The sequence below is a fragment of the Spinacia oleracea genome, chromosome 3, assembly GCF_020520425.1.
Source record: "Spinacia oleracea cultivar Varoflay chromosome 3, BTI_SOV_V1, whole genome shotgun sequence".
Classification (NCBI taxonomy): domain Eukaryota; kingdom Viridiplantae; phylum Streptophyta; class Magnoliopsida; order Caryophyllales; family Amaranthaceae; genus Spinacia; species Spinacia oleracea.
Genome location: NC_079489.1, coordinates 58264402 through 58277875, shown reverse-complemented (window position 1 = coordinate 58277875; position 13474 = coordinate 58264402). Strand labels below are relative to the sequence as shown.

The window sequence follows — 13474 nt, the reverse complement described above, 5'->3', positions numbered from 1 at the left end:
CAAAGAAATAATAGTTATATTAACAACAATAAAACATTTAATTACAATATGTAGACTTGGATCGCTGAAATGTTTAAGCACGCCCCGCGAAGGAACTCTCCTATATCAGACGCAGTTATGTATGTTTCTTGATCAAAATCTGAGTGCCAAGCTGAGGCCGCCAATGGGATGGTAGTATTATCATATATATCATCAGGCGCCGAAGTCATGATAAACTGCAAGTATTTGCATGACGGGCCAAGACCTTGAATTGCATCGTATACAAGTCCCGCTTTCTTGCTTTTGATGTTTGATTCTTGTGTTTTACGATCACAACTACCCACCACCTCTTAGTTGGACTTAGGCTTAGAATTCGACTTCTTTGGATGCGAAAATTCCTATAACAATAGTCAATTAGCATTAGTCATGTAATAAGAATCAAATGAGTCCTTAGGTTCTTTAGTTCAAAGTTGGGAGCGAAAATGTCATTTTAGCTCTATATATGACCTATAGCAACCCAACGAACCTTAAATGTGCATAAATAGGTTCGAATGAGATTTAGAAACTTAAAACTATGCATATTAGTCGTGTAATAAGAATCAAATGAGTCCTTAGGTTCTTCAGTTCAAAGTTGGGAACGGAAATGTCATTTTAGCTCTATATATGACCTATAACGACCCAACGAGCCTTAAATGTGCATAATAGGTTGTAATGAGTTTTAGAAACTTAAAAATATGCATATTAGTCATGTAATAAGAATCAAATGAGTCCTTAGGTTCTTTAGTTCAAAGTTGGGAGCGAAAATGACATTTTAGCTCTATATATGACCTATAACGACCCAACGAGCCTTAAATGTGCATAAATAGGTTGGAATGAGTTTTAGAAACTTAAAACTATGCATATTAGTCATGTAATAAGAATCAAATGAGTCCTTAGGTTCTTCAGTTCAAAGTTGGGAGCGAAAATGTCATTTTAGCTCTATATATGACCTATAACGACCCAACGAGCCTTAAATGTGCATAAATAGGTTGGAATGAGTTTTAGAAACTTAAAACTATGCATATTAGTCATGTAATAAGAATAAAATGAGTCATTAGGTTCTTTAGTTCAAAGTTGGGAGCGAAAATGTCATTTTAGCTCTATATATGACCTATAACGACCCAACGAACCTTAAATGTGCATAAATAGGTTCGAATGAGTTTTAGAAACTTAAAACTATGCATATTAGTCGTGTAATAAGAACCAAATGAGTCCTTAGGTTCTTTAGTTCAAAGTTGGGAGCGAAAATGTCATTTTAGCTCTATATATGACCTATAACGACCCAACGAGCCATAAATGTGCATAAATAGGTTCGAATGAGTTTTAGAAACTTAAAACTATGCATATTAGTCGTGTAATAAGAATCAAATGACTCCTTAGGTTCTTTAGTTCAAAGTTGGGAGCGAAAATGTCATTTTAGCTCTATATATGACCTATAACGACCCAACGAGCCATAAATGTGCATAAATAGGTTCGAATGAGTTTTAGAAACTTAAAACTATGCATATTAGTCGTGTAATAAGAATCAAATGAGTCCTTAGGTTCTTTAGTTCAAAGTTGGGAGCGAAAATGTCATTTTAGCTCTATATATGACCTATAACGACCCAACGAGCCATAAATGTGCATAAATATGTTCGAATGAGTTTTAGAAACTTAAAACTATGCATATTAGTCGTGTAATAAGAATCAAATGAGTCATTAGGTTCTTTAGTTCAAAGTTGGGAGCGAAAATGTCATTTTAGCTCTATATATGACCTATAACGACCCAACGAGCCATAAATGTGCATAAATAGGTTCGAATGAGTTTTAGAAACTTAAAACTATGCATATTAGTCGTGTAATAAGAATCAAATGAGTCCTTAGGTTCTTTAGTTCAAAGTTGGGAGCGAAAATGTCATTTTAGCTCTATATATGACCTATAACGACCCAACGAGCCATAAATGTGCATAAATAGGTTCGAATGAGTTTTAGAAACTTAAAACTATGCATATTAGTCGTGTAATAAGAATCAAATGAGTCCTTAGGTTCTTTAGTTCAAAGTTGGGAGCGAAAATGTCATTTTAGCTCTATATATGACCTATAACGACCCAACGAGCCATAAATGTGCATAAATAGGTTCGAATGAGTTTTAGAAACTTAAAACTATGCATATTAGTCGTGTAATAAGAATCGAATGAGTCCTTAGGTTCTTTAGTTCAAAGTTGGGAGCGAAAATGTCATTTTAGCTCTATATATGACCTATAACGACCCAACGAGCCATAAATGTGCATAAATAGGTTCGAATGAGTTTTAGAAACTTAAAACTATGCATATTAGTCGTGTAATAAGAATCAAATGAGTCCTTAGGTTCTTTAGTTCAAAGTTGGGAGCGAAAATGTCATTTTAGCTCTATATATGACCTATAACGACCAAACGAGCCATAAATGTGCATAAATAGGTTCGAATGAGTTTTAGAAACTTAAAACTATGCATATTAGTCGTGTAATAAGAATCAAATGAGTCCTTAGGTTCTTTAGTTCAAAGTTGGGAGCGAAAATGTCATTTTAGCTCTATATATGACCTATAACGACCCAACGAGCCATAAATGTGCATAAATAGGTTGGAATGAGTTTTAGAAACTTAAAACTATGCATATTAGTCGTGTAATAAGAATCAAATGAGTCCTTAGGTTCTTTAGTTCAAAGTTGGGAGCGAAAATGTCATTTTAGCTCTATATATGACCTATAACAACCCAACGAACCTTAAATGTGCATAAATAGGTTCGAATGAGATTTAAAAACTTAAAACTATGCATATTAGTCGTGTAATAAGAATCAAATGAGTCCCTAGGTTCTTTAGTTCAAAGTTGGGAGCGGAAATGTCATTTTAGCTCTATATATGACCTATAACGACCCAACGAGCCATAAATGTGCATAAATAGGTTCGAATGAGTTTTAGAAACTTAAAACTATGCATATTAGTCGTGTAATAAGAATCAAATGAGTCCTTAGGTTCTTTAGTTCAAAGTATGGAGCGGAAATGTCATTTTAGCTCTATATATGACCTATAACGACCCAACGAGCCTTTAATGTGCATAAATAGGTTGGAATGAGTTTTAGAAACTTAAAACTATGCATATTAGTCATGTAATAAGAATCAAATGAGTCCTTAGGTTCTTTAGTTCAAAGTTGGGAGCGGAAATGTCATTTTAGCTCTATATATGACCTATAACGACCCAACGAGCCTTAAATGCGCATAAATATGTTCGAATGAGTTTTAGAAACTTAAAACTATGCATATTAGTCATGTAATAAGAATCAAATGAGTCCTTAGGTTCTTTAGTTCAAAGCTGGGAGCGAAAATGTCATTTTAGCTCTATATATGACCTATAACGACCCAACGAGCCATAAATGTGCATAAATAGGTTCGAATGAGTTTTAGAAACTTAAAACTATGCATATTAGTCGTGTAATAAGAATCAAATGAGTCCTTAGGTTCTTTAGTTCAAAGTTGGGAGCGGAAATGTTATTTTAGGTTCGAATGAGTTTTAGAGGGTTTACCTTGGATGCTAAGTCTGTTGTCTTCTTTTGGGCCGCTAATACCGTTGTCTTTTTCTTGGAGCTACCATCCCTCTCTTTAGAAACATTAGACTTGGACTTCTTTTTAGGAGGTGAAGTACAATCCTTTAAAATTCAACAAAAATAAGAGTAGGTAAGATGTCGAATGTGCTTGCGTGAACATATACATTCTAAACAATAAAACATATATACCTCGCCGTCTTCGAAAATCACTAAGTGTATGGGCCATTGCACAAAACTACCCAGAGCACCGCCTAAGTTAGTGAAACCATCTCCCGTAGGTACCTGAAGAATATCATCAACATGTCCGTCGTAAACAAAATCAACTTGGACTTTATAGTGACCAGGCTTCATCGATGTAAAATGTTGGGCCAATGCACCATCTGAGGGTTGTACCATACCATCCGCCACGACAATGTTGTTGCCTGAAACTTTATCCTCAAGGGCAAGACGACACGGAGTCCTTTCCTTCATAAACAAAGGTTTCAATGCAACTTTGTAAGTGATACAGATTATTAAGTAAATGTCAACTAAAAACATAAAAGGATCAAGCAACTATGTTAAAAAAGAGTGACTACGTCGTACCTTTAGCTCGTGTGGTTGCGGCACTAAGATGTGACGAGTGGTTCTTGTAGCACTAACATCAAGGTCAACTCTAGCAGAATCATTTAAGTGGAGGTCATCAAGTATCGGGGTAGAAATGGAGTTTAGTTGTCCTGTTTTTAACAAGGTGCTTAGTTGCTTTTGGAGGGCCTCTGCCACCCTTTTCTCTACCCTTTTCTCTAATTCACCTTCAAACTCCTTTTTCACAGAAGCTCTGATTGATTTGTAATTTTCTGATGAAGCTTCACCATGGTCACGTCTACTATGTCGATTACACGGACCGAAAGCCTTTTTGATACCAACCATGCCACCTGTTCCCTTGACACGCCCACGATGATCTTTTTTCCTATAGCTTTAGTGAGGGCATCCTCACCCTGTTCGAAAGAAAGATTTCCTTTTTCCTCTTCTGCGATGTACTCTAACTGCCAATTAGGAAAGTAAAATTACTTTATATTCTCTAATCAAAGCAAGTAAATATTAATTAATTATCACTACTTACAGCTTTTGTTGCGATTTCAACAACTTCTGTATCGTTCGGGTCAATTTCCCACTTTCCCTCTTTATTTTGTACTTGATGGGCCAAAATCCACTCCTTTGATCTGTATTTTCTAACTCTATCAACATTTGAGGTCACTGATGAGTTCACCGAGGAGCTACTCCAGATAGGTAAAGCTGCATCTGGTGGAAGTCGTCCATCTTTTATCCAATCTAGTCGCTTTCTATTATAACCTTTTGGCCGGTGCGATGTGGGTTCTTGTTGCATGATGCACTTTTCCTCGCCTTTTCACTACGAAGCTGTCAAAGACAACATAAAAAGATGGACTTAAATGTTTTTTCTGATAACTTTTTGTCCTAGAACCAATGTCAGTTTGCTACATGAAAAACTCTTTAAGGACAAGTTAAAGAAATATTATCATTACCAATGACTATGGCAGGAAATAATGTTTAACAAAAGTCTTCCAATCATCCTCTGTGATATGGTTGTAGACATCCCAAGGCATCTTGTTTGTTTGACTTTTTGGCTTATTTTCCTTCATAGTTATCCATCGGCGCACCAACTTGCTCTTGAAACAACTAAATCGTTTCGCCACACAAGAATGAAAATATTTCTCCCTCGAATGATTAGAATCATCAGTAATGTGGAACATAAGCTGTTAATAATTAAAAAAAGTTAGATTATAAAAATAGTATTTAAATCAAATTAAATAATTTTAAAAATATACAAATCAAGTTAATATCCAATGCTTACCTTAGTCTCCTCCCAAAACCCCTTCTTGGTTTGCTCATCTACCTTTGGATATAATGGGACGTTAATATTAATTCTAGTGGCACAACTCCCAACTTGCTTCCCGTATTCATGAGACCATTGTCCATCGGGGACATTATATACATTATACTCAAGGAACATAGGCTTAGCGACTTTAACACCTTTTGACGGACCACGGCCTTTAATGGTCTTTGTAATCGTACTAACATCTTGTGATTCGTCACCCGTTGTGGGAGTCTTGCCACCTTCTGATTCATGCCTAACAACAATTTGGTTTTCATTCATCGTACCTATGTTGTTCCTGCATCAAGTAAAACATACAGAAGGGTGGTTACAAAATGTGCGCGCAGCAGCAAATCAGTGCACTAGCATACAGAAGGATATCAGATCAGTGCAGATATCACAGATCAGTGCTATCAGGGTGAGGTGATCAAAAATGTACCGAACAGATACAGATCATTGCAGATCAGATCAGCACAGATCAGTGCAGATCAGATCAGTACAGATCTGATCAGCACAGATCTGATCTTCACTGATCTATGCTGATCTGATCAGCACAGATCTGATCTGCACTGATCTGTGCTGATCTGGTCTGCACTGATCTGTGCAGATCAGATCAGCACTGATCTGTGCTAATCTGATCTGCACTGATATGTGCTGATCTGATCTTCAATGTTCTTTGTCATTCTTGGTGTGTTTGTTGAGGCAATATGAGAATGCCGGGCAGCTAACTCATTCTATAAACAAGTTCTATTAATCTAGTATAGTACGGAGTAGTATGTAAGTTAGATCGTAAAATGAAATTACTTGATTGAGTTTCACTTAAACTCAAGCAACAATGATTAAGAAACTTAATGAGGAAATCTGACAATCTCACTTCTCTTATATCATGAAATCATATACTCATATGAGATAAGTCTAGAAAACACCATTTTCCGAACATTCATTACTGCATTACAGTTCAGGAACTACTGTTTCATTTACTCTGTATGAGCTTTGAAGTTTTATAGAGGGAAAGATATGAAGACTAAATCACAGAACTGCAAACTAAGATAGCACGCGTTCTCTTATAGTCTTACTAACTTACTTATACCAGCTTGAAAAATTAGAATATATACAGCTAAAAGTCTAAAACTGACTAGAACTCTGTACAAACCTTAATTCTTCAAAGTTTAAACTCTATATTCTGTGCTGAGTTCTTCAAGTCGAGGAGTCTAATATGTTTCACTGTTGAAGAGAGTTTTAGCATGACTTAAAATTGTTGTTATATGTCATAACTTCCCCGGTACATTTCTGCATTACTCTTCCCTTTACAATCATCTAAAAACAGAATGGTGTATGCAGGAAGGTGATGATGAAGCAGATTTTGCGAAATGCACTCAGGTTTTCCTTCTTTTATTTACTTAGGTCTCACAGATTATTTGAAATAAATTTCTGTGTGTTCTTACTTCTTCCATTATCTCTGTTCATCAGGAGTATGATGACTATGATGACTCAGAAGACGAAGAACCTTTCACATTAGAGACTTGTTTGGTCGTTGTGGTTCATATTTATGCTAAAATGAGGCATTTTCGCTCCCAACTATGAACTAAAGAACCTAAGAACTCATTTTTAGGCTATTATGACACTTTCGCTCCCAACTTTGAACTAACAAACCTAAACACTCATTTTAATCATTTTAAATGATTAATATGATTAGTTTTAACTTTCCTAGACTCAATCCAATCAATTTATGCCATTTGAGACTTGCTTGGTCGTTATGGTTCATATTTATGCTAAAATGAGACATTTTCGCTCCCAACTTTGAACTAACGAACCTAAGAACTCATTTCAATCTAATTACACGGTCCATATGATTGGTTTTAACTTTCCTAGACTCAATCCAATCAATTTATGCACATTTGAGACTTGTTTGGTAGTTATGGTTCATATTTATGCTAAAATGAGGCATTTTCGCTCCTAACTATGAACTAACGAACCTAAGGACTCATTTTAACCTTTTAAATGATTAATATGATTAATTTTAACTTTCCAAGACTCGATTCGATCTATTTATTCACATTAGAGACTTGTTTGGTCGTTGTGGTTCATATTTATGCTAAAATGAGGCATTTTCGCTCCCAACTATGAACTAAAGAACCTAAGAACTCATTTTTAGGCTAATATGACACTTTCGCTCCCAACTTTGAACTAACAAACCTAAACACTTATTTTAATCCTTTTAAATGATTAATATGATTAGTTTTAACTTTCCTAGACTCAATCCAATCAATTTATGCCATTTGAGACTTGTTTGGTCCTTATGGTTCATATTTATGCTAAAATGAGACATTTTCGCTCCCAACTTTGAACTAACGAACCTAAGAACTCATTTCAATCTAATTACACGGTCCATATGATTGGTTTTAACTTTCCTAGACTCAATCCAATCAATTTATGCACATTTGAGACTTGTTTGGTAGTTATGGTTCATATTTATGCTAAAATGAGACATTTTCGCTCCCAACTTTGAACTAACGAACCTAAGAACTCATTTCAATCTAATTACACGGGCCATATGATTGGTTTTAACTTTCCTAGACTCAATCCAATCAATTTATGCACATTTGAGACTTGTTTGGTAGTTATGGTTCATATTTATGCTAAAATGAGGCATTTTCGCTCCCAACTATGAACTAACGAACCTAAGGACTCATTTTAACCTTTTAAATGATTAATATGATTAATTTTAACTTTCCAAGACTCGATCCGATCTATTTATTCACATTAGAGACTTGTTTGGTCGTTGTGGTTCATATTTATGCTAAAATGAGGCATTTTCGCTCCCAACTATGAACTAAAGAACCTAAGAACTCATTTTTAGGCTAATATGACACTTTCGCTCCCAACTTTGAACTAACAAACCTAAACACTCATTTTAATCCTTTTAAATGATTAATATGATTAGTTTTAACTTTCCTAGACTCAATCCAATCAATTTATGCCATTTGAGACTTGTTTGGTCGTTATGGTTCATATTTATGCTAAAATGAGACATTTTCGCTCCCAACTTTGAACTAACGAACCTAAGAACTCATTTCAATCTAATTACACGGTACATATGATTGGTTTTAACTTTCCTAGACTCAATCCAATCAATTTATGCACATTTGAGACTTGTTTGGTAGTTATTGTTCATATTTATGCTAAAATGAGGCATTTTCGCTCCCAACTATGAACTAACGAACCTAAGGACTCATTTTAACCGAAAATAAAAATTGAACAAACCATAATTACTTGTTGTGGCAAGGAGAGTAACGCCGAGCAACCACCGGAACCAGGACGCGACGGGGGGACGCTGAACCCCCGGCCGACCAAGATTATCGACCTTTCAGGGACTGAGTAGGCGCGCGAGAACAGAACGGGATGGGGGAGATGAGGCGAGAACACAGACACACCGACAAAGACAGCGACGCAGGGCTGAGCAACGCCTGAGTTTGACGGCGACGCATGGCTGAGTTCGACGGCTGAGTTCGAAGGCCAGATGCTTGGATATTTGTTTAAGGGAAAAAGCTTGGAGAGAAGGAGTACGTACGTTGAGCGCGGTTTCAAAATTTTGTTTAAGGGAAAAAGCTATTGACGTACGTTATTGCAGCAAAATTTTTTGAAACGCAGACTTGTTGCAGGGGGCAATAGCATGTACGCTGCGATAACGTCGGGATGTTGCTGCGGGCTTTTATTTTGTACGCTGCAACATACACTTTTGCTGCGAACAATTAAAATGTACGTTGCGATAACCCTTTAAAGGGTTTGATCCGCGTTGACCGACTGGTTGTTGAAGCGTATTAATACATGTACGCTGCAACAAGGGGGCTACAACAGGGGTTTTTTCTACTAGAGATTGTTACTGTTGTGAAATGATTTGGAAGTTTTTGGCTGAATTGGTAACTTGTGGTACGGTGTTAATGTTTGACATTACGTTAGTCGAATTGATGCGCTTATCATATAAAATAAAAAGCCAAGATATTGTGCGTCAATTTGCTCCCCTCACATTAGAATTAGATACCGTATAGTATTCTTATTATTCACTCCTTAATTTGTCTGTCTTTAATAAGTTCCTTTCTTTTCTAGGTTTTGTTAATTTTGTCGATAATTAATTACTAGGTTGGTGATTTTGAGTATGTGAATGCTGGTAGTCTGGTAGTACATTCTGTTTTTCGGAGAGAGCTATGGCTATAATATCAATTCCTTAAAAAAAAGATTGTTCGATGTGAGATTTTGGATCCTTTAACTCTATCCTCATGGTATGTTCTTTTGTATTAAATCATTGGTATTACTGTTCTGATCATATATCTACACTTGTTTTATTCGTTGTTCGATCTATATCTGGTGGTTACAAAAGGTATTGAGGATAAGGTTTCCAACAACAGGTATTGCGGGAGGGTATTGAGGATAAGGCAGTTATCCTATATGATAGAATATCGAATATAGTAGAGTTATGTTATAACTAGGCTATATGATATAAGATAGAAGTCTATATGAATTAGGAAACCTATGAAGAGTAGGAGATCTAGTTTGTATTATAAATAGAGGCGTATGCCCACGTATAACAGAACACAATACAAAACACAATATTATATTTTCCCTATTAATATATTTTAACAAAAGGACCTTTCGTGCCTCGCGTTGTAATTTTCTCAAAGCCATTTTAAATGAACTTTTGGAAATCTTTCACTCTGTTGTTGGTAACTTATTATCCATCTGCATAATATTGGTACTGAATTGAAAGGTAATGGTCTTTTTGATAGTCAAATTATAGGCCGTTACAGGGGGCCTTTTATCAAAATGGCTTTTTTTACAAATTTATTTACCAAAATAACTACTTTTGAATTCAATTTTCCAAACTAGTTACTATTTTGATTTTGAAGTAAAAATCAATGAATTGGTTTGATTTTTTTTAATTGTGAACCGGTTTGGTTTTTTTTTAATAGTGAACCGGTTTGAGTTTTTTTTAATTGTGAACCAGTTTGGGTTTTTTTTAATTGTGAACTACTGAACCGGTTTGGTTTGAGTTTTTTGTTTTTTAGAATAGGTGATTTTGTTTAATAATACAAGTTATTTTTCATTAATAATAAAGTAATTATTATTTGGTTTGTAATTTATGTTTTGGGTTGATTTTATTTGAGAATACTTTACGGCTAGTAGCAAAAATTACTTGTTTTTTAGTCCAAACTCATAATTGAGTCGGACTCCGCAATCGCGGTAAAGTGGTGTAACGAGATTAATGGTGGACCGCGGAACCTCAACTTCATCACTATCTATATTCGGGGCGCATCGCAGGACGGGGATGGCATTGAAACCATCCACAAAACCAGAAAGGACTCACGAGAGCTGATGATTTCATTAGCTTGGCTGTAACTAAGGGCCAGCGATTTTTGTATTTTGATTATTTTGGTTTGTAAGTCTTAAGACTGATTTGTACTCTGAGCTTTCACAATGATTGGGCAACCGCCCAATTCTATGGCTCCTTCCTACTTAATAAAACAAACCATAGATATATATATATATAAATATATATATAAATATATATATATATATATATATATATATATATATATATATATATAACCCAAACCAAATCGGTTCATTGTTTTTTTTTGCCTCAAAGTCAAAATAGTCGTTTTGGTAAATAAATAGTAGCTAGTTTGGGAAATAGAATTCAAAAGTAGCTATTTTGGTAAATAAAATTATAAAAGTAGTCATTTTGGTAAAAGATCCCGTTACAGGATCCATAAGTTTTGAATGGTGTGTTTGAGAATGCATTATTTCTCGAGGTTTTCAAATTACAAGTTTACTAAATTGTGGAACTGCATTATTCTTTATCTTTTGGTTGTGTTTAGTATTAAAAATAAGATGTTTTGATGAGGGGGTAAAATTCTTTTGGAGCTCATTATCATAGTTGTTGATCTTCTTTTCCGTGATAGTGAAAGACAAGATCTTGTAAGAACATTTTCGGCTTTACCCACACATGATTTCTTGTCCAAGAATTTGATCTCTATTCTGCATTGATAACTTAGGGATGATCCTCTTAGTTTATACAACTTTTATTTTGTTGATTTCAGGTACTCCCCTTTCTTTCGGTTACCAGTCTTCCGTTGGTTTCCTTTCTAACCATTTTTGAAGATAAAGGTGAAAATGAGCATGAGATGAAGATTTAAGCAGCCATGAAATTCAAGGTCTACATCATTTGGAGAGATATTTTTTAATTGGGTTCATATAGGATTAAACAAGATTTGTCCATGTACGTACACAATTTGTAGAAGTAAGTTTTTACATTTGTGATAAATCATAATATAACAATTTGTATTTGTTTGTAGAAGAATTTAGATGTAATGTGTTCATTATGGTTTTTGTAGGTAATGGATGTAGACGTGCCAGCATAGTTTGTGTTTTTTTTTTTTTTTAAATATAAAATTGTTAAAGAGACCCGTTGAGTGACATAGTAGGTCTTTAGTGAGCCATATTTTTAAAAATAACAATAAGGCAAAGAGATCTGTTAGGTGAAAATAGGGGGTCTGAATTTGTTAAATAAAAAATATTAAAAAAAATCAAAGAGATCCCATTTCTTATATATGGGGTCTGAAGTTATTTAACAAAAAGACCCCAAATGTCTAATAACGGGTCTCTTCCCATTCTTAATTTCTTTTGGTATGATTTACATAAGATATCCCATTTTTTTATCTAACAGGTCTCTTGATTCTAACAAACAGACCTCCTCTAGCTGAGGGGGTCTCTTTATCAAAGAGACCTTTGAGATAGAGACCCTCTCTAATAAGGTCTCTTAGGACATTTTAGACGGGTCTTTTTTCCTATTTTTGTAGTAGTGCGAAACTCACACTTAGAGAATTTGGCATACAACTGATTCTTCCTAAGCGTCTCCAATATAACTCTCAAGTGTTCATCAGGCTCTTTTTCACTCTTTGAATAAAATTTATAAATTTACGGGGGATTACATCACTAAATGATCAAACCAACATAGAAAAAACTAGGTCCAAAAAATATTGAGTTTAGAAATTGCCTTCCAAATCAAGCACTTACAAAAATCTTCTAACCTAAGATAGTAGGTTTCAGCCAAAGCGAGGTGCTATTTTAGTATTCCTAGATGGTAAGGTATTGTAACACCCTAATAATTCCTTGCATTTATAAAACCATTTTCCAACTTAAAATAAAGGAATTACTAAAGTATTACCGCCACCGTGATAACGGTTAAGGCTATTACCAGAATTACGCAGCGGAATTAAATGTCAACTAACTTTTAAAAACATAATAAATGTAATATTGAGGCCTCCTACAATTTGGAACCATAATGGCCGAAAATCCCAAACATAAATAGTTCAAACGTTTCAAACATAATTAAAGTATAATTAGATAGTTCAAAATACGAAAACATGCAACTCTCTCGGTCATCCAAAGCCACATGGTTTCCGATCTACCAACCTGCTATTTTATTCTACTCCCCATCAATGCAAGTGCAAATGATAGATATGCATAGGGTCATTAAGGCAAAGGCCATGACCAAAACACACAAAGCACGTAGTCAGCAAAAGCTGAGTACTTACAAGCATAGAGTAAATGAAACTAAAACATGCATCACTCACTAAGTACTAATCAACATGCAAAAGCCAATAATAATAAACCATCACTCGTGAATACAAGACTCGACTCTTGACTCACAATTAATTAGAATAAGCTTCGAACGGGCCAAAAGAAAGTTCCATAAAGGAAAGGTGATGGGAGCCAACCATACACCAAATAATAAATAATAAAATCGGGCCATACCGAGTGTCGGGCCATACCGACGGAATTCCTGCGCATAATATAAATGAAACAACGTCTTGTATCATTAGTAGGAGTACGAGCTTTCCGGCAAGACTCCCCCCATTGTTCATACTCAAGGTATATACGTTCCAAGAGTTTTGAAGCTTGTTCCGGTTGCACTTTACGTTTATTAATATTTTATTAAAGGCGAACTCAAGACTCACCAACATGC

General features: G+C 35.1%; 1 protein-coding gene and 2 long non-coding RNA genes across 3 annotated transcripts; 1 reads left to right on the top strand and 2 right to left on the bottom strand.

Annotated features, from left to right (window-relative positions):
- Positions 1–334: 334 nt before the first annotated feature.
- LOC130469812 (uncharacterized) lies at positions 335–3853 on the bottom strand. Its single transcript, XR_008930087.1, has 3 exons — positions 3768–3853; positions 3558–3680; positions 335–377 (listed from the first exon to the last, which is right to left on the bottom strand). It is a non-coding gene; the product is annotated as an uncharacterized lncRNA (long non-coding RNA).
- A 1251-nt stretch (positions 3854–5104) lies between these two features.
- On the bottom strand, positions 5105–5818 carry LOC130469716 (uncharacterized). Its single transcript, XM_056839151.1, has 2 exons — positions 5428–5818; positions 5105–5329 (listed from the first exon to the last, which is right to left on the bottom strand). The coding sequence occupies exons 1-2, from the start codon at positions 5728–5730 to the stop codon at positions 5105–5107; spliced, it is 528 nt and encodes a 175-aa protein (XP_056695129.1). The 5' UTR covers positions 5731–5818.
- A 3663-nt stretch (positions 5819–9481) lies between these two features.
- Positions 9482–11844, top strand: LOC130469033 (uncharacterized). Its single transcript, XR_008929409.1, has 2 exons — positions 9482–9728; positions 11547–11844. It is a non-coding gene; the product is annotated as an uncharacterized lncRNA (long non-coding RNA).
- The last annotated feature ends 1630 nt before the right edge of the window (positions 11845–13474 follow it).

Coding starts and splice junctions, on each gene's coding strand:
- LOC130469716 (XM_056839151.1), bottom strand. CDS start 5,730: ATGAATGAAAACCAAATTGTTGTTAGGCATGAATCAGAAGGTGGCAAG. Junction 5,330..5,427: donor GGTTTTGGGAGGAGACTAAG/GTAAGCATTGGA, acceptor AATTATTAACAG/CTTATGTTCCACATTACTGA.